Source organism: Salvelinus fontinalis, chromosome 40 (assembly GCF_029448725.1).
Source record: "Salvelinus fontinalis isolate EN_2023a chromosome 40, ASM2944872v1, whole genome shotgun sequence".
Taxonomy (NCBI): domain Eukaryota; kingdom Metazoa; phylum Chordata; class Actinopteri; order Salmoniformes; family Salmonidae; genus Salvelinus; species Salvelinus fontinalis.
In genome coordinates this window covers 17,982,798-18,009,934 of record NC_074704.1, presented here as the reverse complement: position 1 = coordinate 18,009,934, position 27,137 = coordinate 17,982,798, and the positions used below count along the sequence as shown (strand labels likewise).

The 27,137-nt window shown below is 44.5% G+C and overlaps 1 protein-coding gene and 1 long non-coding RNA gene across 3 annotated transcripts; one reads left to right on the top strand and one right to left on the bottom strand.

Annotated features, from left to right (window-relative positions):
* The first annotated feature begins 24 nt into the window (after nucleotides 1-24).
* Nucleotides 25-24,718, top strand: LOC129839818 (mitochondrial Rho GTPase 1-A-like). 2 transcript variants are annotated; one of them, XM_055907475.1, is made up of 20 exons: nucleotides 25-385; nucleotides 6,804-6,862; nucleotides 7,123-7,204; nucleotides 7,371-7,414; nucleotides 7,514-7,567; nucleotides 7,682-7,734; nucleotides 8,383-8,491; nucleotides 12,198-12,299; nucleotides 12,419-12,517; nucleotides 12,683-12,791; nucleotides 13,004-13,127; nucleotides 13,947-14,031; nucleotides 14,214-14,359; nucleotides 17,635-17,735; nucleotides 18,226-18,356; nucleotides 18,583-18,666; nucleotides 18,787-18,909; nucleotides 19,151-19,353; nucleotides 20,705-20,827; nucleotides 23,293-24,718. In XM_055907475.1, the coding sequence occupies exons 1-20, from the start codon at nucleotides 349-351 to the stop codon at nucleotides 23,408-23,410; spliced, it is 1,986 nt and encodes a 661-aa protein (XP_055763450.1). In that variant the 5' UTR covers nucleotides 25-348; the 3' UTR covers nucleotides 23,411-24,718. The 2 variants fall into 2 exon arrangements, with proteins under 2 accessions (XP_055763450.1, XP_055763451.1); XM_055907476.1 differs by lacking the exon at nucleotides 20,705-20,827.
* Nucleotides 24,719-24,759: 41 nt separating this feature from the next.
* Nucleotides 24,760-27,095, bottom strand: LOC129839821 (uncharacterized). The gene is made up of 3 exons (XR_008757103.1): nucleotides 27,008-27,095; nucleotides 25,531-25,663; nucleotides 24,760-25,154 (listed from the first exon to the last, which is right to left on the bottom strand). It is a non-coding gene; the product is annotated as an uncharacterized LOC129839821 (long non-coding RNA).
* Between the last annotated feature and the right edge of the window lie 42 nt (nucleotides 27,096-27,137).

Below are 27,137 nucleotides of genomic sequence, written 5' to 3'. Positions count from 1 at the left end.
GCCTCGTTGGAGGCGGGTCGTAAATTTAGGTTCAGGCTAGCTTGTGCGGTCGTAACATTCAAGTTTGTGTGCAGACGAATGACTAATAATATCGACAGTATCATCTAAGATTTATGTCTGAGCGGTTAATTATTTCAAAGGAGCCGTTCGGTAATATCATTCCGTGCAGGGCATTTACTACGAACGCAGCGCGGTGTCAGTTAGGTTTATGTTGGTGAAGCTCAACTGGGAAAATGCAAACGTAAGCCAGGCCAGATAGCTGAACGCTGGCTGGCTGTATTCAACCACACTAGAGCATAAATGATTTCATGAACGAATTTGCAGAGTTGGTCTTCAACAGTGGTGAAGATGCGGAAGGACGTCAGAATATTACTGGTGGGAGAGCGTAAGTGGATTTGTTTTGGTCTACTCCGTAGTTCTGTTTTACTGTCGAGCCCGAACCTGCATGCATGACAGCCAGCTAGAGGAGCGCGTGATGCTGATGAAAGGACTCGAAAGAATAACGTTTTCTAGCTAGCTGTGTTCCACTAGGTTCATCCAGTTTTATAGCTAACGTTACACTACCACACACACACCATGATGTTAACTACACTACTCAGCTAGTAGTGTCATAACATAGTTATCTAGCTAGCTTTAGATCCAAGTGACATTGGCTATTTACCATCTGAACTTGATGTTGACTAACTGCCTGTCGACATGACATGTTTGTCATATGAATGCATGGATTGCCTTTGCTATCTAAGCTATTTGCTCTAGCTAAATGTCAGCTTTAGTTAATGTGTTCAAAATATTCACTGACTCACCTAGGCAGCACCTGTCCACTTTAAATATACGCTACATGGCCAAGAGTATGTGGACACCCCTTCAAATTAGTGGATTTGGCTATTTCAGCCACACCCTTTGCTGACGGGTGAATAAAATCAAGCACACAGCCATACAATCTCCATAGACAAACATTGGCAGTAGAATGGCCTATTCTGAAGAGCTCAGTGACTGTCAACGTGGCACCGTCATAGGATGCCATCTTTCCAACAAGTCAGTTTGTAAAATTGCTGCCCTGGTCAACTGTAAGTGCTGTTATTGGAAGTGGAAATGTCTAGGAGCAACAACGGCTCAGCCGCAAAGTGGTAGGCTACACAAGCTCTCAGCACGTGACCGCCGAGGGCTGAAGCGCGTACAAATAGTCTGTCCTCAGTTGCAACACTCACTACCGTGTTCCAAACTGCCTCTGCAAGCAACGTCAGCACAAGAACTGTTCATCGGGAGCTTCATGAAATGGGTTTCCATGGCCGAGCAGCCGCACGCACACAAGCCTAAGATCACCATGTGCAATACCAAGCATCGACTGGACTGGTGTAAAGCTCGCCGCCATTGGCTATGAAGCAGTGGAAACGCGTTCTCTGGAGTGTTAAATCACCATCTGACAGTCTGACAGTCAAATCTGGGTAGTGCCAACTGTAAAGTTTGGTGGGGGAGGAATAATGGTCTGGGGCAGTTTTTATAGTTTGGGCTAGGCCCCTTAGTTCCAGTGAAGGGAAATCTTAACGTGACAGCATAAAATTACATTCTAGACCAGTCCTGGGCAATTATTTTCCATGGAGGGCAACATTAGAATATATTTTTGCCATCGCGTGCCAGAATCATATTACAGGATTATACATCATGTATATGACTGTGTTGACAGATATATCTACTGTAAATCACGTCCAGATATGCTAATTATTTAACTTTTTTAACATGCACAGAAATAAACCACATTCATGTTCTCCTTTTGGTAGGTATTTCCATTATTAAACATGCAATGAACTACACGGAGGGAAAAGTACACTGTGCATTCAGCACCACGGACAGAACTCTTGATAACGTGTATGCACAAAAACACAAGAAAGTGAGAGCTCAACATTACATTTAAACTACTCAATCAGTGTGAGGAGTGAAGTCTCTGATGGGCATTGACTAGAGCAGTGAAGTCAGGTATAGTTTCTGACGTCGCTATGCGCAGGATTGCTGAGAGTCAGTAAGAGATGATCTGTGCCTTGACTTGTTATATTTCATCACTGAAAATGTCTCTTCACATACATAGGTTGACCCAAACAGTACAAACATCTTCTGAGCATGACTCCTAATCTTTGGAAGGTTTTGTTCATCGAGAGATGCATAGAACCTCGTCAGTGACATTGTTCTGAATAGTTCTCCAATCACTGCATCAGACTGAAGATCGATAAGCTCAAGTTGCAGGTCAGTGGGAGCGTTATCCGCATTGAAGGTGAAAGGAGAGGAAACCAACAGCATGTCATTTTCCAACATTTTGAAATCCTCAAAACGACAAGAACTCACTGTTCAATTCACGCAGCAGCGATGTATAACGTTACTTCTCCCGCTGGTCATCTGATAGGGAACAGACTAGTAGTGTTGGAAAGTGGGTGAGATTGTTGGCTTCTACTTGGCGGGTCAGGAGTAATTTTCCCTTAAATGTACATCTGATGTGGAATAGACCAAAAAACACTCTACATTCATTGTCTACTTTCCTTTCCTTTTTGAAAAACAATGTTTGCGCTATTTCTAGCTAGCTACTATTTGTAACTGAAGTGTGTCAGCCTGTCAGTCACTGTCTGTCCTCTTGCAGTTATTTATACGTGCCTTCAAAATAAATGTCCCACAAGCGGTGGGAGTTAAATCATTAAACAAAGGCGAGTATTCATTGGGCTTTTAATTTGAATAACAAATACTTTTTTCAAAACTTTACTTTTGCAAAATCTTTGATCTGAGCATGATTCCCTTCCAACTTTGTGGCAACAGTTTGGGGAAGGCCCTTTCCTTTTTCAGCATGACAATGCCCCTGTGCACAAAGCGAGGCCCATACAGAAATGGTTTGTCGAGATCGTTGTGGAAGAACTTGACTGGCTTGCGCAGATCCCTGACCTCAACCGCATCGAACACGAATGCTCTTGTGGCTAAATGGAAGCAAGTCCCCGCAGCAATGTTCCAACATATAGTGGAAAGCCTTCCCAAAAGATTGGAGGCCGTTATAGCAGCAGTGGGGGGAGCAATTCCGTATTAATGCACATGATTTTGGAATGAGATGTTCGACAAGCAGGTGTCCACATACTTTTGGCAATGTGTATGATTCTCTCTAATAACAGGGTTTCTTATACAGTGCCTTCGGAAAGTATTAAGACCCCTTGACCTTTTCCACTTTTTGTTAGGTTACAGCTTTATTGTAAAATGGATTAAATAAAAAAAATAAAATCCTCAGCAATCTCCACACAATACCCTATAATGGCAAAACGAAAACAGGTTTTTAGAAATGTTTGCAAATTTATTAAAAATAAAAAACACCTTATTTACATAAGTATTCAGACCCTTTGCTATGAAATTGAGCTCAGGTGCAACCTGTTTCCATTGATTATGGAATGGAGATGTTCAGATGTTTCTACAACTTGATTGGAGTCTGCCTGTGTTTAAATTCAATTGATAGGACATGATTTGGAAAGGTACACACCTGTCTACACCACAGTTGACAGTGCATGTCAGAGCAAAAACCAAGCCATGAGGTCAAAGGAATTATCCCTAGAGCTCTGAGACATGATTGTGTTGAGGCACAGATCTGGGGAAGAGTACCAAAACATTTCTGCAGCATGGAAGGTCCCCAAGAACACAGTGGCCACCAAGACTCTTCCTAGAGCTCGCCACCCGGCCAAGCTGATCAATTGGGGGAGAAGGGCCTTGGTTAGGGAGGTGACCAAGAGCCCGATGGTCACTCTGACAGAGCTCCAGAGTTCCTCTGTGGAGATGGTTATCCTTCTGGAAGGTTTTCCATCTCTGCAGCACTCCACCAATTAGGCCTATATGGTAGAGTGGCCAGACGGAAGCCATTCCTCAGTAAAAGGCACATGACAGCCCGCTTGGAGTTTGCCAAAAGGCACCTAAACACTCAGACCATGAGAAACAAGATTCTCTGGTCTGATGAAACCAGGATTGAACGCTTTGGCCTGAATGCCAAGCGTCACGTCTGGAGGAAACCTGGCATCATCCCTACGGTTGAAGCATGGTGGTGGAAGCATCATGCTGTGGTGGTGTTTTTCAGCGGCAGGGACTGGGAGACTAGTCAGGATCGAGGCAAAGATAAACAGTGCAAAGTACAAGGGAGATCCTTCATGAAAACCTGCTCTAACGCACTCAGGAACTCAGACTGGGGCGAAGGTTTACCTTCCAACAGGACAACGACCCTAAGCACACAGCCGAGACAACGCAGGAGTGGATTCGGAACAAGTCTCTGAATGTCCTTGATTGGCCCAGCCAGAGCCCGGACTTGAACCTGATCAAACATCTCTGGAGAGACCTGAAAATAGCTGTGCAGCAGCGCTCCCCATCCAACCTGACAGGACTTGATAGGGTCTGCATAGAAGAATGGGAGAAACTCCCCAAATACAGGTGTGCCAAGCTTGTAGCGTCATACCCAAGAAGACTCGAGGCTCTAATCGCTGCCAAAGCTGCTTCACCAAAGTACTGAGTGAAGGGCCTGAATTCTAACAGATTAAGTCGGAGGTTTACATACACTTTAGCCAAATACATTTAAACTCAGTTTTTCACAATTCCTGACATTTGATCAAAACATTCCCAGTCTTAGGTCAGTTAGGATCACCACTTTATTTAAAGAATGTGAAATGTCAGAATAATGGTAGAGAATGATTTATTACAGCTTTTATTTCTTTCATCACATTCCAAGTGAGTCAGAAGTTTACATACACTCAATTAGTATTTGGTAGCATTGCCTTTTTAAATTGTTTAACTTGGGTCAAACGTTTTGTGTAGCCTTCCACAAGCTTCCAACAATAAGTTGGGTGAATTTTGGCCCATTCCTCCTGACAGAGCTGGTGTAACTGAGTCAGGTTTGTAGGCCTCCTTGCACGCACACGCTTTTTCAGTTCTTCCCACAAATTTTCTATGCGATTGAGGTCAGGGCTTTGTGATGGCCACTCCAATACCTTGACTTTGTGGTCCTTAAGCCATTTTTCCACAACTTTGGAAGTATGTTTGGGGTCATTGTCCATTTGGAAGACCCATTTGCGACCAAGCTTTAACTTCCTGACCGATGTCTTGAGATGTTACTTCAATATAGCCACATAATTTTCCTACCTCATAATGCCATCTAGTTTGTAAAGTGCACCAGTCCCTCCTGCATTAAAGCACCCCCACAACATGATGCTGCCATCCCCGTGCTTCACGGTTGGGATAGTGTTCTTCGGCTTGCAAGCCTCCCCCTTTTTCCTCCAAACCTAACGATGGTCATTATGGCAAAACAGTTCTATTTTTGTTTTCATCAGATCAGAGGACTTTTCTCCAAAAAGTACAATCTTTGTCCCCATGCGCAGTTGCAAAACGTAGTCTGGCTTTTTAATGGCAGTTTTGGAGCAGTGGCTTCTTCCTTGCTGAGCGGCCTTTCAGGTTATGTCAATATAGGACTCGTTTTACTGTGGATATAGATGCTTTTGTATCTGTTTCCTCCAGCATCTTCACAAGGTCCTTTGCTGTTGTTCTGGGATTGATTTGCACTTTTCGCACCAAAGTATGTTCATCTCTAGGAGACAGAACACATCTCCTCTCTGAGCGGTAAGACGGCTGTGTGGTCCCATGGTGTTTATACTTGCGTACTACTGTTTGTACAGATGAATGTGGTACCTTCAGGTGTTTGGAAATTGCTCCCAAGGATGAACCAGACTGGAGGTATACCATTTTTTTTCTGAGGTCTTGGCTGATTTCTTTAGATTTTCCCATGATGTCAATCAGAGGCACTGAGTTTGAAGGTAGGCCTTGAAATACATCCACAGATAGACCTCCAATTGACTCAAATGATGTCAATTAGTCTATCAGAAGCTTCTAAAGCCATGACAACATTTTCTGGAATTTTTCAAGCTGTTTGAAGGCACAGTCAACTTAGTGTATGTAAACTTCTGACCCACTGGAATTGTGATACAGTGAAATAATCTCTGTAAACAATTGCTGGTAAAATTACTTGTGTCATGCACAAAGTAGATGTCCTAACCAACTTGCCAAAACTATAGTTCGTTAACAAGAAATTTGTGGAGTGGTTGATAAACAGGTTTTAATGACTCCAACCTAAGTGTATGTAAACTTCCGACTTCAACTGTATGCAAATGTGATATTTCTGTTTATTTTTAATACATTTGCAAACTTTTCTAAAAGCCTGTTTTTGCTTTGTCATTATGGGGTATTATGTGTAGATTGATGAGGGGGAAAAACGATTTAATCAATTGTAACGTAACAAAATGTGGACAAAGTCAAGGGGTCTGAATACTTTCCAAATGCACTCTAATTGTTTATACAGGGACCCAGGGCTCTATCTTTCACATTTGCTAATTTCAATTCCCTTCCCTTCTAAAGCAAAGCCCTATTGTGATTTAGTAAGCTGTCAAGTAGCTCTCTCTGGCCACGAATGGATTTAGAGCCAATGCTCATATCTTAGATTTGTGAGGCAAGTTGGTGTAGGAGACAAATATTCTATCTCACCTTGTGTGTGTGTGTGAAGCACAGACTGCCAATTTGTACAAGGCAAGCCTATCTCTTCATGCTATCTATGCTGTTTGAAGTGTGCAGAGAAACAATGCATGACAGGCTGCAGCTCTAAAACATTTACTTTACATAAATATGATAATAATGCAATATGAAGTGAGGATGAGCAAATTGCCTCTCCCTCTGCCAATTCTAGAATTGAAAAGAGGCATTGCCAGGTGGGACACACAGCCTATATGACTTCCTCCTTGTCTTTTTTCCCCCGACAGCCAAGGTGGGGAAGACTTCCCTGATCATGTCCCTGGTCAGCGAGGAGTTCCCACAGGTGGTACGTAAAGAAGCTTCCTGTAACCTCTGTGTTTATTAAAGAGATTTATTCATGTCTATTCAGCCTATGAAGCACCTTTCTCAGAGTGCTTTGAGTTGTATCGGGTAGACGGATAACTCCCCGTGGGAGATGCACGTCTTGATGATCAGCAGTCGTACTAATAAACAGTTATACATGCATTACCTATGTAGAATGTACGTTTTGAGTATCCCATTGGTGTCTTTTTATGATGGTCATCCTTGGTTGGTTCCTTGTAACAGGTGCCCTACCGGGCTGAAGAGATCACCATACCGGCAGACGTCACCCCAGAGAGAGTTCCTACACACATAGTAGACTACTCGGGTACTGTAACTGTAACTAACAGTGTAGCTATATAATGTGTACCTTATCTCTGTTGCACTATGCAAACCATGGGTAAGCATGTTACTGTACATTCAAGCCATGTACACCGAACTACTACACTAATACTGTCCTGTTGTTCACGAACTGCGTGTTTTAACTCGCACAGAGGCGGAACAAACAGATGAGCAGTTGTCTTCAGAGATATCAAAGGTAATATTAGAGTCAATGTCCAGTATTGTAGAAAGATGTGTGTAGAGATTTGAGAGTACTGCCGAGTCCAGATTGTAATGGTTGTCGCTCCCTTTACAGGCCAATGTGATTTGCATAGTGTACGCCGTCAACAACAAGAAGTCCATTGAGAAGGTGAGTTTAGCCGTAGTACTTGAAGTACTGTATGCACATTATGTTATGATATCAGCCAGTTCACACTCATGTTTGCTTTTTGTAATGTATCTTTACCATCTTGTTTTCCTTTAGGTGACCAGCCATTGGATTCCACTTATAAATGAAAATACAGATAAGGACAGCAGGTAGGGGATACAGTCTAGGTTTAGTTGTGGTTCTTATGGGTGGTTTGTATGTAGCCCAGTTGCTGCATGAGCTTTGCAATGGTGACGCTATCGTCTTAATGACCTATGACATGAAGAGTATGGGGGTTGCAGTGTAGTAGTGGTATCCAATGGGGTATGTGTGTTGCAACACTCAACCACTACCAGGGTTTACCCAACTGGGTCACTGTAAAAGGCACTCTACATGAAGTTACATGAATGCGGTTTCTCCTAAATACATGATATATGCATGGCTGTTTTCCTAAAGTTTTGAAAGAGGAGATGGGCACGAGTCATAGACACAAGTCCACGCTTTTCACAACGAGTCATTTCAGTAAATGTACACATTTTCTCAGTAGAACAGCAGTCTAGAAGTGCAAGTCATGATGAGCCTAGCTTCATGCATGCAGACCCACCACTTGATCATATTATTTCTAGGAAGTGCAATTGAGATCAAAAGTATCTATTTTCCGAGGGAGACTTCACCAGAATGCAAAACTATCACACACTACAATTGCATGATTTGATGTCTGGATTGGGAAAACAGCCCTGAATGTACAGCTTTAAGCCCTAGTAAATAACTATATTTATAAGCAATCTAATCAACCATTTACAACCCTCCCCCTATAGGGTTCCTGTCATCCTGGTCGGGAACAAGTCTGACCTGGTGGAACACAGCAGCATGGAGACCATCCTGCCCGTCATGAACCAGTACGCTGAGATAGAGACATGTGTAGAGGTGAGACTGCCAGAGGGCTTCTGTACTGAGTCACCCACTGTGTTGTAGCACTGTGACGTCACTACCCAGAGTAGTGATGCATCGCCAGATATTGCATAGAGGCTGCTGGGTAAAAGCCACTGACCTACAGTGGTTCGTCCTTTTAAAAGTAGCAGCGTATTGCTGCACAGCTTGCATGGTGCCGCAGAATTCTATGGCATGTTATTTAAGTGTCAACCACTGTCACCATTAATGCTAGTTAGTGCTAGTTTGATCACCAGAGGGCGTCTTTGAAAAGCATTTGATAGCCTTCAATAGTGGCTGTATTAGAGAATTTCATATCTGTTTTTGTAAGAACATAGTATATGGGACTGATCTTAATTAATTTGATTAACGTTATGGTGTTTCTATTCCAAAAAACGAAAAACCCTCTGGGTTTTAAGATGGAATGGAAAATATTGCGCTGTACAACGTGACTGTCGGGAGTAGGCTACATTACTGGGCTATTTAGCTAAAGAATCCCTGTGTCGTGCGGGCACGTGGGAGACCGGGGTTCAATTCCCAGACGGGGAGGAAGGAGTAGGCTGTTCTTGTAAATAAGAATTTGTTTTTAACTGACTTGCCTAGTTAAATAAAGCTTACACTAAGAGCATAACATTTCTATACCCTAATTGTGTAATTCTAGTCTAACCAATACCCAAACAGAGATTCAGTGAAAATAAAAATCTCATTGATTTATCAAGACCAGTCCCCATGCCTGTCTCAGAGCAGCGCGAAACGGTGCTAAAATAGTTGTAGGCTATTGCTTCAAATCCTATTGCTTCTAATTTCAATATGCTCTTTAAATAAATAAGACCTACACCACTTTCAACAGCACATTACTCAACACTAGTGAGACTCATGTTGCCTACGGTAGACCTACAGTATATTGAAAAATATGACGTGACTCTCCGCTAATAATTTTATATAGAGGATTGTAAATTAAAACCAAAAGCCGCCTCATGGGTCTCCCGGTACGGGTATCGAACCTGCAACGCATTTTGCGCTGCGATGCGGTGTCTTAGACAGCTGCTCCACCAACACAGAGAGGTGTTGGTAAAGGTATATTGTCCTGCTAATAGCCCATTATGGGCTATTATAATACTGTACATGGTGTCCAAATCAGGATAACCAAAACATTTATTTTTTAAAGACTATCAGAAAGAGTGTTGGTACTTATTTATTTTGATCCAAAGCCATGAATGAGTGAGTCACGAAAGTGAGCGATTGTAATCTGAATAAAGGACAAAATAATATTTGTAAAGGCCAAAACATTTATTTCTGTTTTTAGAGGGAGAGAAACGCTGGGCCAATTGTGCGCAATTGGACTCCCAATCACGGTTGGATGTGATGCATAATAATAATAATACTTTTTGTTATATTATTTGTTTTGTCTTTTTTGGTAGATTAAACTCAAGTTGTAACCAATCATGGGCGGTTGTGATACAGCCAACCTAACTAAGAAATACATTTGACGATAGAATTCTCCCCCTACCCTCCTAGGCAAGTCTATTGTCCAGCTACCTGCTAATAGCCATAATGGTGCTGTATAACATTACCATGTGTGTTTGAAAGAGTATTTTCCAGTAAGCAACAATTCGTTTACCTTCATTTGTTGATTTGGCTATAGCAGAACAACATAATGGTCCAGATGGCCCTTGCTGTGCCGGGGTGAGCAGTTAGTCAAATTCTGTTGTCAAAAGAGGAATGGAAATGTCAGGGTGAACCGATGACCTGATGAACCTGCCAGGTATATTGACTGCCTGTCGAAGGTGGAGTTCTAGAGCTCACAGGTGTGCCTGGCATGGATTGTGACTCCATCTCGTTCCTTGCCCTCTTCAACGCGTCATTCTCCGCCTGACTCTCTGCCAATGCCGCCTTGCTCTGGACCAATGCATCACCTGTTGTGCGTATCTCTGCCCTCAGAGAATGGTTATCTTTCTGCTGGTCTGCCTTCGACGACTCGATCTCGGTCTTCAAAGTTTGAATCTGATCCATGTGTATCAGATCGGCAGATTGGTACCGTGACTCCAACACACAAATGCTGCGTACACATTCCAAAAATCTAGCAAAACTAACCTCTTTCTTGGCAACCATGCGTTTTTTCGGTGCTGCCCGTTGTCCAGGCCTTTGTCCACTGATCTCCACGGATGGTTGTCGGCATTGCTGTATGCTCTGCAAAAACACATTGACTGCTAATTTTTAAGTCCTCTTGTGGTTATGGTCCTAACCCTGGAATGGGTAGCACCATAGAAAGAAGCTGGCTTGATGATAATTATGTACATTTTGTCTGTTCTCTTTGGTCGTAATTATTATTATTTTTTGGTGATGATGATGATGAACAGCTCGTTTTTGAATGGTAAGTGTGTTAAGGGTGGAGTTTGTGGTGGGGTGATGAGCACTGGAAAGGTGTGACTTTCACACCTACAATAGCTGAGCAATAAAGAGTCTGTTGTCCTGCTAATGAACTAGCTTGAACAGTTCCACTATCTATTAAAGATGTATAGCGGGGGTGGTGATTATATTATAGCAGTCCATCTACAGCTTTTAGTGTGCTGCTGTAAGAGCTTACAAATGGCACATGTTGTCAATCTAAATCTGTAGGGTTTAAAGCTGGTCCCAGATGACATGCTCTATCTCTGTAGCTTTTTTCCTATCATCATGCAGGGTGACAGTGAGTCCATACAAAGTGTATATAGTCTAAGACTATATGTTGTGCTTGTTTACTGTATATGCACTTATTTTCTATAGCCTATGTTGGACATTTATTTATGAGCATGACCTTCACCCAGACACTCTTCGTGCTATTTGTCTCATGAGGGGAATTCCATGGTTCAATCATGTGCTTAGCGTGATGCACGGGGTCAGTTTGGTATTGGTTTCAGTCTAGACTCTTAATGGAGCTATTGCTAAGGGATTTTCTATAGCTTGCTCGAGTCGGTATGTGAGTATACATGCCTCTTTCGAGGAAAATCCATTAGGCCTAATGGACAGCGCTCCATGTCCAAGAGGTGTACTAGGGATACGTTTCATTGTCAATTCAAGGAAACAGACTTGACAATCAAACTGATCCAATCAAGCCTGGAGTTTGACCCCCATGGCTCTCCTCCACCCAGCTAGCCATAGAGCCATGTCCACGGTTCAGCTTGGCTGCTAACTCCTCCATGTTTCACAGACTGTCTAATTAGTATTGGCTTATCCCTCAGACCAATCCCGGCTGGTAGATCCTCCCAGGCCCCAGCCAGCCAGGTCACTATGGAGACGGATCTTGAACACTACTATACTCTACTGTAAACAACTCTCACTTTCCTGACCCATCTAGTGGAAAGCGAGCGAGAGGGAGGGAGTTTACCGTGCACAGCTTAAAGACGGAATCCGCATTAGGGGGAACAGCGGCATTGTTTTTGTTTTTGTGGACAAAACGGAGGTGAGCTGCGCCGAGCAGCTTGCAGCGTTCGTTGTTTGCAGTAACTTCTTTGATGTTGTAATATCCCGAATGGACGTGGCTGTTTCACCATTTTAAGGATTCCAGCTCTAAGTGCTTTCTGCACTGAGATATATATTTTTAGGTATTTTAGTTCTGCACAGGAACTGCATAGTTTTTGATATGTTGGTAAATATATATATTATTATGAAAATTCATATTTTGTATGCTCTTTCTGTATTTCCATATTATTCTTTTTTTTAGTGTTCAGCAAAGAACCTGAAGAACATATCTGAGTTGTTTTACTACGCCCAAAAGGCTGTCCTGCACCCCACTGGCCCGTTATACTGTCCAGAGGAGAAACGGGTAAAGAGTGAAGAAGCCCTGTCGACAGAATGTTACAGAAATAAGAATTGTTCATAAAGTCTCACGTTTACTTTGAGGCCACCTGTGTCATTAGACTGTTGATTGGACTTGATTCCCAGATGAAGCCCGCTTGCATCAAAGCGCTGACTCGCATCTTCAAGATATCCGACCTGGACAACGATGGGATTCTCAATGATAATGAGCTCAACTTCTTCCAGGTGAGTTTTCAACTCTGACTCTTGACTCCTACAGCAGCACAGCGCACGTTTTTACAGGACTAACAAGTTCACTAGCCCTTTTTCTTTCAGGTGAAGGGTTCGAATAGTTATTTCAGTGTTTTCCTTGTCCGCTTTGGTGATTTGTGTGTGTGTGTGTGTGTGCAGAGGACATGCTTCAATGCCCCACTGGCATCCCAGGCCCTGGAGGACGTGAAGAACGTTGTGAGGAAGAACGTGATCGACGGTGTGTGTGACATCGGCCTCACACTCAAAGGTATGATCTATTGACAAAGGGAGGGAGCGAAGACAATGAACTTCCTGTTGATCCAAATGTGTGTCCTTTTCTGTTTCTTTGCCATCTCAGTCCTGCATTTCTTATCAAACTAGTCACACCTTTCTGAAGCACCATGTTTGAGCATGTTGGGGTATGTTTGAATAATGTCCACACACACTGTAGTTGACCTGTATCATGGTGGTGGTCCTCAGGGTTCCTGTTCCTCCACACCCTCTTCATCCAGAGGGGGAGACATGAGACCACCTGGACGGTCCTCAGGAGGTTCGGCTACGACGACGACCTGGAACTCCACCAGGACTACCTGTTCCCACTCACGTGAGTGTGCTGCCTGTTTCTGCACGTCCCACTACAACGTGTTCCTCCAGGGTGTGCTGCCTGTTTCTACACGTCCATTACAACCTGTTCCTCCAGGGTGTGCTGTCTGTTTCTACACCCATACCAACTAACTATGTCCCCTTTTAGTAGTGATGGGGGGGGGGGGGGTCAATACAGTTTCATATCGGGATTTTGTTATTGATGAAATGCTGTGTCGTTTTGACAATATTGCAAAATATTATTTTTGAGTTTGTTGGCTGTACCTGCACCAAAACTCCAGTATTTTTCATTCATAGCTTGTTCTCCATCTTGTTTTTAAATAGGGAGCCAACTTGTTTTCAGCACTTTTATTTCAATGACTGATCAAAAGACGTTTTTTCTTGTCCTTCTGCAGCAGACATATGGTGAGCAGTATGTTTGGAAAATTGAATCGCAATAAAAACACAGTGTCAAATCGCAATACATATCGTATCGGCACCTAAGTATAGTGATAATATTGTATCATGAGGTCCCTGGCAATTACCAGCCCTACCTATTAGTTTGGCTTGACCCAGTACAACAAAATATGTCTGTCTCCCTTCTTTCAGATTGAGATGGGTCACTAAATCCCCAGTACAGTCAGGATTAACATCCATCCCCCTTCTGGCTCTGACCTCAGTTACCCACAAGTCTCTCTCTTTCCCCCCTGCAGAGCTTCCATTGAGGACGCTATAATTGAATCTGTGTCCTTATTTATCTCGTAATCTCTGCAGTATTCTCCATCTGACGTGTGTGTGTGTGTGTGTGTGTGTGTGTTCCCCACCTCTACCGTACCTCCAGGTTGAAAGTACCTCCAGACTGCACCACCGAGCTGAATCACAATGCCTACCTCTTCCTCCAGAGTGTCTTCGACAAACATGACAAGGTATTGACCTTTCCTGTGGTAAATGATACCATTTGAATTTGGAGCCAACATTTCAGACTAACAACAGTCAAACTGTTTCTAAACCCTGCTGGCAGTGAATGAACCATAAATCGAGTGGTCAAGCTAGTGTGTGTCCTTATGTTTTAGATGCCAATGACCCGTGAGGTGTGTGTGTTTTTCAGGACCGGGACTGTGCCCTGTCCCCAGAGGAGCTGAAGGGCCTGTTTGACGTGTTCCCCTACATGCCCTGGGGTCCCGACGTCAACAACACGGTGTGCACCAACGACGAAGGCTGGATCACCTACCAGGGCTACCTGTCCCAGTGGACGTAGGTTACAGCCACACGCACAAACAGACCGGTACAGACCGACACACCTGAAGACACGCACAGACCGACACACCTGAAGACACGCACAGACCGACACACCTGAAGACACGCACAGACCGACACACCTGAAGACACGCACAGACCGACACACCTGAAGACGCGCACAGACAGACACACCTGAAGACACGCACAGACCGACACACCTGAAGACACGCACAGACCGACACACCTGAAGACACGCACAGACCGACACACCTGAAGACACGCACAGACCGACACAGCTGAAGACACGCACAGACCGACACACCTGAAGACACGGACAGACCGACACACCTGAAGACACGCACAGACCGACACACCTGAAGACACGCACAGACCGACACACCTGAAGACACGCACAGACCGACACACCTGAAGACACGCACAGACCGACACACCTGAAGACGCGCATAGACCGACACACCTGAAGACGCGCACAGACCGACACACCTGAAGACACGCATAGACCGACACACCTGAAGACACGCACAGACCGACACACCTGAAGACACGCACAGACCGACACACCTGAAGACGCGCACAGACAGACACACCTGAAGACGCGCACAGACCGACACACCTGAAGACGCGCACAGACCGACACACCTGAAGACGCGCACAGACCGACACACCTGAAGACGCGCACAGACCGACACACCTGAAGACACGGACAGACCGACACACCTGAAGACACGGACAGACCGACACACCTGAAGACACGCACAGACCGACACACCTGAAGACGCGCACAGACCGACACACCTGAAGACACGCACAGACCGACACACCTGAAGACACGCACAGACCGACACGCCTGAAGACACGCACAGACCGACACACCTGAAGACACGCACAGACCGACACACCTGAAGACGCGCACAGACAGACACACCTGAAGACGCGCACAGACCGACACACCTGAAGACGCGCACAGACCGACACACCTGAAGACGCGCACAGACCGACACACCTGAAGACGCGCACAGACCGACACACCTGAAGACACGGACAGACCGACACACCTGAAGACACGGACAGACCGACACACCTGAAGACACGCACAGACCGACACACCTGAAGACGCGCACAGACCGACACACCTGAAGACACGCACAGACCGACACACCTGAAGACACGCACAGACCGACACGCCTGAAGACACGCACAGACCGACACGCCTGAAGACGCGCACAGACAGACAGACAGACACGCCTGAAGACACGCACAGACAGACAGACAGACACACAAATCAAATCAAATAAAATGTTATTGGTCTCATACACATAGTTGTTAGATGTTATTGCGAGAGTAGCAAAATGCTTGTGCTTCTAGTTCTGACAGTGCAGCAATATCAAACAATTCCACAACTACCTAATACACACAAATATAAGTAAAGGAATGGAACATGAATAAATACATATAAATATATGGAGGAGCTATGATCGAGCGGCATAGGCAAGATGCAATAGATGGTATAAAATACAGTATATAAATATGAGATGAGAGTCATGCAAGATATGTAAACATTATTAAAGTGGCATTATTAAACTGACTAGTGATCCATGTATTAAAGTGGCCAATGATTTCAAGTCTATGTAGGCAGCAGCCTCTCTGTGTTAGTGTTGGCTGTTTAACAATCTGATGGCCTTGAGATAGAAGACATTTTTAGTCTCGGTCCCAGCTTTGATGCACCTGTACTGACCTCGCCTTCTGGATGATAGCGGGGTGAACAGGCAGTGGCTCGGGTGGTTGTTGTCCTTGATGATCTTTTTGGCCTTCCTGTGACATCGGGTGCTGTAGGTGTCCTGGAAGGCTGGTAGTTTGCCCTCGGTGATGCGTAGTGCAGACCGCACCACCCTCTGCAACTGGGACCTGGACTTCCTGACTGGCCGCCCCCAGGTGGTGAGGGTAGGTAACAACATCTCCACCCTGCTGATCCTCAACACTGGGGCCCCACAAGGGTGCGTTCTCAGCCCCCTCCTGTACTCCCTGTTCACCCATGACTGCGTGGCCATGCACGCCTCCAACACAATCATCACGACACTACAGTGGTAGGCTTGATTACCAACAACGACGAGACGGCCTACAGGAAGGAGGTGAGGGCCCTCGGAGTGTGGTGTCAGGAAAATAACCTCACACTCAATGTCAACAAAACAAAGGAGATGATCGTGGACTTCAGGAAACAGCAGAGGGAGCAGCCCCCGATCCACATCGACGGGACAGTAGTGGAGAAGGTGGAAAGTTTTAAGTTCCTCGGCGTACACATCACGGACAAACTGAAATGGTCCACCCACACAAACAGCGTGGTGAAGAAGGCGCAGCAGCGCCTCTTCAACCTCAGGAGGCTGAAGACATTTGGCTTGTCACCAAAAACACTCTCAAACTTTTACAGATGCACAATCGAGAGCATCCTGTTGGGCTGTATCACCGCCTGACGGCAACTGCTCCGCCCACAACTGTAAGGCTCTCCAGAGGGTAGTGAGGTCTGCACAACGCATCACCGGGGGCAAACTACCTGCCCTCCAGGACACCTACACCACAGGAAGGCCAAAAAGATCATCAAGGACAACAACCACCCGAGCCACTGCCTGTTCACCCTGCTATCATCCAGAAGGCGAGGTCAGTACAGGTGCATCAAATCGGGGACCAAGAGACAGAAGCTGTTTTTCAATCTCAAGGCCATCAGACTGTTAAACAGCCATCACTAACATTGAGTGGCTGCTGCCAACATACTGACTCATCTCCAGCCACTTAAATAATGAAAAAATTTATGTATTAAATGTATCACTAGCCACACTTTATATAATGTTTAATACCCTACATTACTCATCTCAAATGTATATACTGTCTCTATACCATCTACTGCATCTTGCCTATGCCGTTCGGCCATCGATCATTCTTATATTTTTATGTACATATTCTTACTCATTCCTTTACACTTGTGTGTATAAGGTAGTTGTTGTGAAATTGTTAGGTTAGATTACTTGTTAAATATTACTGCATGGTCGGAACTAGAAGCACAAGCATTTCGCTACACTCGCATTAACATCTGCTAACCATGTTTGTGACAAATACAATTTGATTTGTTTTAACACGAGAGATGTACTACTGTGTTAAATGCACAAAGTGTATCGTTTGTTTATCTAAACTATGGAAGTCTGAATGAACCCCCAAGACAATGTTTCTTACAGTGTATGACAGTTTCCATTCACTCCTCTGTGTTTCCCTGTGCCCAGGTTGACCACCTACCTGGATGTCCAGCGCTGCCTGGAGTACCTGGGTTACCTTGGTTACTCCATCATCTCTGAGCAGGAGTCCCAGGCAGCGGCCATCACAGGTGGGAGGACAGCCCGTTGTCATGGCAACTGAGACGGCCACTAGATTAGATATGAGCAGAGACCTATAGATATGGCTCTGAATGTGGGACAGTATATATTACGGTGCTATCACTCTGTTATTAGTGCGCCTGCGCAGGACTCTCGTTTTCGATGAACCTGGCCTGCGTGCAATGGCAGCCATGTGTTGTGGTAATACGGTTGAGTAAACGTTGTTCGACTGGAACCTTGTTGTGATTTGAGTTAACAGTATAGAAGATGACTTCTACCAAAGTCAGCTGTAACCACTAGACTACAGCTAACCTGGAAACATTGTGTGTTAAAACTTTGCGTTGTATTAACTTCTCTATCTAGAGAGCAGGGGCGAAGTTACACGTACTGAAACCACATTCTGCACAGGACTAAAGACATCCGCAGCATATAAAGCATTCAATCATATACGTTCATTTGCTGTAAACTTAACAGTGTGTGTGCGTCCTCTCCGTTCTACAGTGACGAGGGACAAGAAGATTGACCTGCAGAAGAAGCAGACCCAGCGCAGTGTGTTCCGCTGTAACATCTTCGGGGACAGCGGCAGTGGCAAGAGCGGCTTCCTGCAAGCCTTCCTTGGAAGAAACCTCACGGTCAGTGTCAACATTAAATCATTCCCTCAAAGAGTAAGTTGTAAGTCGGTGGCAAGGAAAACTTCCCTGGACGGAAGAAACATTTGAACGACTTAAATTGAAACAACTCCACGCCACTCCAAATACTTCAGTCTACTGCCTGTTTAAAAAATGTTGGAATTCCTCTTGGTATTGGTAAACTCTTTGTGTGTTTTGAAGTTTTTTTCCCCCTCCTTTTTTCTCTCAGCGTCAAAACACTGTTAGCGAAGAGCACATGTCCTACTATGCTATCAGCACAGCATATGTATATGGTCAGGAGAAATACCTACTGGTGAGTCATCTGTTTTGACTTACTCTTAATCGATTGGATGGTGTTTATTTGTCCACAGCGTTTCAGCCTAAACGTTGTGTGTGTTCATTAACTTCTTCCATTTGGTTTCCTCTCCCTCAGCTCCACGAGGTCTTCTCAGACTTTGACGTCCTCTCGGACACTGACCTGGCTTGTGACATTGTGTGTCTGGTGTACGACGCCAGCAACCCCCACTCCTTCGAGTACTGCGCCAGAGTCTTCAAGGTATGTGCCGTTCACAACCAATACCCTGTTTGTCTATTTAGTATTTCAAGATGGCTACCCAACACTATTCTAATCTACCACTGAATTAAAGTGAATGTTTTTAAAGCGGAAACCATCTTATTACCATCTTATTACCAATATGTGCTTCTCTGGAGCGTTTAAAAATGTTCATGGTCTTTAAAGTATATTGCTGAATGGAATACGACAGTGTCCAATAACAATATCCCTCTGCCTTTTGCAGCAGTACTTCATGGACACCAAGACGCCGTGCATGATGATCGCAGCCAAGTCGGACCTCCAGGAGACCAAGCAGCTATACGCCCTCACCCCTCTGGAGTTCTGTAGGAAGCACAAGATGCCCCCTCCGCAGGCCTTCACCTGCAACACGGCAGACGCACCCTGCAAAGACATCTACACCAAACTCACCACCATGGCCATGCACCCGTGAGTAGTGGGGGCACTCTGTTGAATTAGGCCCCATGTCGAGCCTTAAAATCCCTCGCTCAAACCCTAAAGCTCTACCTTAAGCCCTTAAACCCTCTCCAATCCCTAAAGAAAATCCTTTAAAATATTTTAAGACCCCATCTCATGCTGTAAAACCCATTGCCCCAAAACCCCACCTCAAGCCCTAAAACTGCCCCTAAGCTGTTAAATTCTACCTCATCCCTCACTTCCCAAATCCCTCACTTCCCAAATTGGTGCCACTTCACATTTGAAATATAGAGACTCTGAACTCTTGGTTAGACGTTGTAGGTAATGTGGTAGATTCAATTTGCCATTAGCTGCTACTGTATGTTTACCGCCCTTGTGTGCCCCTTCTCCCACTAATCTCTCTGTCAGGCTGTTGTCCACACTGATCACCTCTCTGTCACGGTGGACTGGACTCATCTGAACTGTACTTCTCAGAACTGTAGCCAACACAATGGGGACAGCATCAACATACTTAATCTAGTGCCTTTTTTTTATTTAAATTTTTTTTTACCCCCTTTTTCTCCCCAATTTCATGGTATCCAATTGTTAGTAGTTACTGTCTTGTCTCATCGCTGCAACTCCCCTACGGACTCGGGAGAGGCAAAGGTCGAGAGCCATGCGTCCTCCGAAACACAACCCAACCAAGCTGCACTGCTTCTTAACACAGCGCGCAATCAACCCGGAAGCCAGCCGCACCAATGTGTCGGAGGAAACACCGTACACCTAGCGACCTGGTTAGTGTGCACTGCACCCGGCCCGCCACAGGAGTCGCTAGTGCGCGATGAGACAAAAATATCCCTGCCGGCCAAACCCTCCCTAACCCTCCCGACGTTAGGCCAATTGTGCGTCGCCCCACGGACCTCCCGGTCGTGGCCGGCTGCGACAGAGCCTGGGCTCGAACCCAGAGTCTCTGGTGGCACAACTAGCACTGCGATGCAATGACTTAGACCACTGCGCCACCCAGGAGGCCAATCTAGTGCATTTTGTTTTAATATATAGACCTCTAACTCTGTGGTGGCATGAGGACACAATGTTGAAAATTATCCAAATTGATCCAAAGTGGCTATTTGGAGATTACTAACCCCAACAGTGTGAGGTAAAGATTACAATGGATCAGACTTGTGGTCATGCTCTCCCGTTGTTTAATTAGACAATTATGCTCATCTCTTCCTGGGTGGGTGCACTTGGTTTTTACCCTGATAAGAGATGAGCTCTATGGACCAAAGAGCTCAAACCTTCTGGTGACATCGGTCTTTGTTCTAACTCTCTCGTCTTTGTGCCTGTGTATGTGTGTGGGTGGGTGCACCTCTGTCTCTCTCCTTAGTCACGCTCGGCTGCGCTGTATGTGTACCTGTAACAGGTGCACCTTCTGCCACCTGCAGAACTTCATCAACTCAGAGCTGGTGCAGACGGTGAAGGCCAAGCTCTACTCTGCCATTCTCAGCAGGTCCTTACTCTTTCAGAGACCTTCCAACTCTTCTGTTTCACAATCCTCCTTTACGTTATTCCTCCTCTTCTTCTTCTTCGCTTGCCGTTTCATTTTGCCCCCGAAACGTTTTGTCCTTTTGTTAATCATGTGGATTCTGTCTTTTTTCTCTCTCTTTCTCTCTCTTTCTTTCTCTCTCTCTCTCTTTCTCTCTCTGAGAAACCTGTCTTTGCCTTCACACTCTTCTGTTTAACAATCCTCTTCTTCATTTGTCCCTCTTCTCTTCATTTGCTGTTCATCACCTCTGTTTTGTCCCTGTTTTGGAGTTTGGGCGTTTTTCTTGTGGATTTTGTGCTGTAGATTGTCATAAACCACTGTTTGTTTTCCTGTAAATCTTCATGACGTCTCACTCTTATTCTTTTGCCTCATCCCAACATTCCCTGATTCTGAGTTCCTTGATCCTCTCTGTCATTTGTCACTTGTTTTACCATCTTGTTCTATTCCAACCTTGTTCGTTATGTTCCTCTTCATTAATGAATAATGCATATGTAGTCTAATAATGCGCATTTCTAGTGTCTCATCTGTTCATCCTGTTGGACGTTCATCTTTTGGCAGCTTTAGTTGTGATTAGTACATAGGACTGTACGGAGGTTCAAAGTCACGCTGTTTTGAGTGAACTCCTACATACAGTGCATTCGAAAAGCATTTCACACCCCTTGACTTTTTCCACATTTTTTTTTTATGTTCTAAAATGTATTAAATTGATGTGTGGGGGAAAAAACAATCTACACACAATACCCCATAATGACAAAGCAAAAACAGTATTATTATTATTATATATTTTTTTTTTGCAAATGTTTAAAAAATATCAACTTGAAATATCACATTTACATAAATATTCAGGCCCTTTATTGAGTACTTTGTTGAAGCACCTTTGGCAGCAATTACAGCCTAGATTATACTTGGGTATGACGCTGCAAGCTTGGCGCACCTGTATTTGGGGAGTTTCTCCCATTCTTCTCTGCAGATCCTCTCAAGCTCTGTCAGGTTGGATGGGGAGTGTCGCTGCACAGCTATTTTCAGGTCTCTCCAGAGATGTTCGATCGGGTTCAAGTCCAGGCTCTGGCTGGGCCACTGAAGGACATTCAGAGACTTGTCCCGAAGCCACTCCTGCATTTTCTTGGCTGTATGCTTAGGGTCGTTGTCCTGTTGGAAGGTGAACCTTTGCCCCAGTCTGAGGTCCTGAGCGCTCTGGAGCAGGTTTTCATCAAGGATCTCTCTGTACTTTGCTCCGTTCGTCTTTGCCTCAACTTGACTAGTCTCCCAATCCCTGCAACTGAAAAATATCCCCACAGCATGATGCTGCCACCACCATGCTTCACCGTAGGGATGGTGCCAGGTTTCCTCCAGACGTGACACTTGGCGTTCAGGCCAAAGAGTTCAATCTTGGTTTCATCAGACCAGAGAATCTTGTTTCTCATGGTCTTGAGAGTCCTTTAGGTGCCTTTTGGAAAACTCCAAGCGGGCTGTCATATCTTTTACTGAGGAGTGGCTTCTGTCAGGCCACTCTACCATAAAGGCCTGATGGGTGTAGTGCTGCAGAGATGGTTGTCCTTCTGGGAGGTTCTCCCATCTCCACAGAGGAACTCTGGAATTCTGTCAGTGACCATCGGGTTCTTGGTCACCTCCCTGACCAAGGCCCTCCCCCGATTGCTCAGTGTGTCTGGGCGGCCAGCTCTTGGAAGAGTCTTGGTGGTTCCAAACTTCTTCCATTTAAGAATGATGGAGGCCACTGTGTTCTTGGGGACCTTCCATGCTGCAGATATGTTTTGGTACCCTTCCCCAGATCTGTGCCTCAACACAATCCTGTCTCGGAGCTCTACGGACAATTTCTTCGACCTCGTGGCTTGGTTTTGCTCTGTCATGCACTTTCAACTTTGGGACCTTAGATAGACAGGTGTGTGCCTTTCCAAATCATGTCCAATCAATTGAATTTACCACAGGTAATGTTTCTACAATCAAGTTGTAGAAACAACTCAAGGATGATCAATGGAAACAGGATGCATCTGAGCTCAATTTCAACTCTCATAGCAAATGGTCTGAATACTTATGTAAATAAGGTATTTCTGTTTTAAATCTTATAATATATTTGCAAAATTATTATTTTTTAAACTGTTTTTGCTTTGTCATTGTGGGGTATTGTGTGTAGATTGAGTATTTAAAAAAAAATATATATTTTAGAATAAGGCTGTAATGTAACAAAATGTGGAAAAATGGAAGGGGCCTGAATACTTTCAGAATGCACTGTAGCGTGTATCATGATCTGTGTAAGCAGAGAGGTTATGTACAAGCATTACATATTGTTGCTTAGTTGTCTCTGCCAACTCTGACCTATGTGCTCTCACTCTGTTTATTTCTCTCGCTCTCGCTCTCTTCTGTATCTCTCTCTTCTGTATCTCTCTCTCTCTGTATCTCTCTCTTCTCAGACATGTGACACAGGCTGACCTGAAGAGCTCCACCTTCTGGTTGAGAGTGAGCGTGGGAGCCACCATGTTCGCCGTGCTGGGCTTCGCCATGTGCAGAGTGCTGCTCAAACAACGGTGATCCGCCCACCACCGTGCAAATCTAACCTCTGCGATACTTGTACCCAAATTTGTTTGTGCTGTTTTGCCAACTACTAGGGCTATAAGTGAAACGCTAGGATTCACTCCAGTCTCCCATTGACATCAATACATGACTAAGTGAAAATTCAACTTAAGTGCAAGTTAGGATCTGCCACATAGGCGATAGGATTTGGCAGAACAGCAGTAACAGATCTGGGACCAGGCTAAACCTTGTACCCTCTCCCAATAAATATCTCTCTGGGGACATACTGGATGTTTTATGATATCAATGTGATGAGGGGAAAAGGCAAACCTTATTTAGTTATACACCTAGAGATTTCACAAGAAAATTACGTTTTGGTGTCTGCGCACTCAGTATGTCTATATATAATATTTATATTGAGAATGTGATTATACAACTACTGATGAAGCTCGGAATTTCTTCTCTTTGCGCAATATATATAAAAAAAATTGGGGGGCATACCTGTGTGGATTGAAATGGTGAAACAACTCAATCTTAATCAGTTGAAGTAAGGGTAGTGAAATGGGTACGCAAAAGAACCAATACCATACACAAAAACATATGCTTTAAAACAAATACTGAAACAATGTGTAAATAATGTGTATATATATATATATAACTGCTTGTATATTTGTTTTATTTGAACAAACGGGACATTACGAAGTTCACGTGCTGAAGCTATAATTGTACAACAAAGCCACATTCGAGGCTATAAAGGGATTAGCTTTCACTCCGTTATTTAGTATTTTCTAATATCCTCAAACCTGTTCAGGCTGTTCTGCTGTTATTAAAAGAAGGTTGTTCTTTAGTCTGCCTTCCAGGGCCAGAAGCTTGGGGGCACACTTACACATCTGTAAGTCTGAATCAGCCCATGTTGTGTGTCTGCACCTTACCCCTAGAACTCAGTAAGGCCGAAGTATCCTCTGTGGCCCACCCATGGCTTCCTGTATGGGTATGGACCGCCCAGGTGGTGTGTGTGTGTTGGGCATGCATGTCATTGTGTGTGTTGGGCATGCATGTCATTGTGTGTGCTTGCTATGTGTGTGTGTGAGGCTGAGCCGTTATTATATTTGCAGGAGCTCTATTTGCATGCTATGCTTTTTTTCTGATCATCCTCCAATATTGTTATAATATCAAATATACTGTTATTATGAAGCCAACATTCTTCACAATGGTACTATTCCTGTTATCCAAATGTTATCCAGCACCCCCAAATCCCAGAACATTAGGACAATTGTGTTTGACATTTTGCCTTTCCAATGTTTATAATAAATAAATCCACTTTAATCCTGTGTCAAGAATGTTTTATTGCATTTGGGATCCATCCTTTTTTTTCCCCATTATGCACTTTATATAAAAAGCAGAGCAGTTGATGCTCATCCGAATAGTCAGAGGTGCTGACAACCGAGAGGTACATTTAAATAAAGTCGCATAATATATACGCTTCCAATGATTTATTGGGTATCGCCAACGTTTTCGGGAACAGTACCTTCGTCAGAGCACATTATGCAAGTCATCTCCAGAAGTGATTGGTGTAATTTTGGCTAGAGTATTTGTTGTCTTGAGGTCATTTCATTCCAGGGCCTCACTACATTGGTCAGGGAAGGTCCAACTGAGGGGTAGGGAAGGAAGCAGCCAGTGATGTCATTACCCCTGATTCTTGCTCCCAAAGTTCACGTGAAGGATGAGGTCATGTGATGAGGTGATGTAACTGTAGGTCTGCCTGTGGACACATGGTGGCAGTATTGTCATAATGATTCCAATATCCACAGACAGCACAGACTGTACACCACCACGGCTACCTAATAGCAATATGCAGGGCCCAAACGGGTCCCTCAGGGACCAGATGTAACTAGTCTCTCTCTAATGATCCCCACCAGACTGCATAAAATTGCCTGTTAAGCCATGAAGATTATTCCCTCGGGCCTAACCGATCGGTCTGTTTATTTTTACTCTGTGTTTTTGTGTGGGAGAGTTGCAAATACATGGAACGCAGAGCCTTAACAGTGTGTACGTGTGAGTGAGTACATGTGTGTCTGGCAGGTCGTATGTACCTGTTTTCACCAGTTAACACCTACGCAGACAGAGCTACTACTCACATTCTGAGACAGAGTTGATAAGCATTCCTCTCGCAGTGCAGGTGTTTTTCCCACGGTTCGCCTCCGTTCCTCTGCTCTCTCTTCTGTTCCGTGGGCTGTTCCACTTTCAGAGCTGACACCACCAGCAGTTGACCTGTGAAAGTTGACATGTGAACGCTTCACCCAATTAGATCATTTAAATTGATGGTTGCCTGCCAATGGTTTGAGTCACTCGCTGGTGACATGGGGGATGTGGATACTATGATTGTCTCCCAAGTGTCGCTGTAACTCATGAGTAACATATGAGTAAGTGTCTAACTGACTGGCCAAATTGCCTAGATTTCAACATGTGCAACCAGCAGGGGATTGGAATGCTTTCCTCATGGGTTAGTTAAGCCAAGGCTATCTGACGGTGATACTCAAGTGAGCATGATCTAAGTAGACGTTTGAATGGAAACCACAGCAGTGTTAGGCAAAAGTAATAGGAAAAGTCATTAGAAATGGAGACCCCACATTCAGTATACTTATAGAGTAGTTGAGATTTGGTTCTGGGTGATGAGATTAGTTTAATTGTGATCTCACACATGGTAATTGTACAGTTGACTGCAGATGGCATCCCAACAGTTTAGCTCTCTCTCGGAGGAAGCGTTTTGAGGCCAGTTGAAGACTGTAGGGTTGGTAGTATAGTATTTCGCTGTTAAAACATTGTAGGCTGCAGTTTCATCCAAAAGTGCTGTGTAGGTGTCAGAAGACCCATAAGGTTAAAAATAACCTTTGCCATATTGTTTCCATGGTAATACTATCGAATAGCGTGGGGAAGTTTTGTGAGAGAGATACAATCTCTTTACAGTGCTACCCACTCAAAAGCAGCTGCACCCCACAGCCACAAAATAACTTACGTGGGCACACACAAGCACATGCATGTGCACACAAACAACACAACACACACACACACACAGGTTGATCTTAAATGAATGGTTTGTTTGAAGTGATTATAGATAATGGGTAGGTGGTCCTCTGGAATGGAAGACCCATCATTTTGCTGATTGTCATTGCAGGCCTGCAGGGGAGTGTTTGTTTATGACCCTAAAACGCAACCTGGAATTTACAGGCCCTTATTACCCTCCTCTGAACCTCAACCCACTTTACCACCCAGATACAGAGAGGAAGGAAGGTGAAAAGAAAAGTAAAACATTGGTTGGTACTTGGTACTATAGGTGTCCTAAACTGACTATGATAGTAGATCAGTAGGTGCTATGCTTCATGATTGAATGTACTACCCTTTCAGTGAATGTTGGATGGAAATATTACAGGATAGAATTGGCCCTCTTTGAATTAGATCCGTATCAGGCACTTCCACTGTCTGAATACTATGTTATGTATTTTAATAGCCTACACCCAAATTTGTGAGAGTTGAATTTGAATAGTCTTCAGCCAAGTCTACTCACTGAGTCACATGCGCGCACTGTCTATCTGATGACATAACGTGATAAAGTACCGGAGTGAGAGCCAGCTGGTGTGAACCGGGGTTCCTCGAAGCCTTCTGTGGGTGTGGGTGGTGTTCTCACCTCGCAGCCAAAAATCCATATTTCTCTGCGCCGGAGGCACGCATGCGGCAGTGCAACGGA

Excerpts from the sequence above, each read along its gene's own strand:
- LOC129839818 (XM_055907475.1), top strand. The coding sequence starts at position 349 with ATGCGGAAGGACGTCAGAATATTACTGGTGGGAGAGC. Across the intron at positions 12,792-13,003 it reads CATCGGCCTCACACTCAAAG|GGTTCCTGTTCCTCCACACC; the intron begins GTATGATCTATT and ends GGTGGTCCTCAG. Across the intron at positions 19,354-20,704 it reads ACCACCATGGCCATGCACCC|TCACGCTCGGCTGCGCTGTA; the intron begins GTGAGTAGTGGG and ends CTCTCTCCTTAG.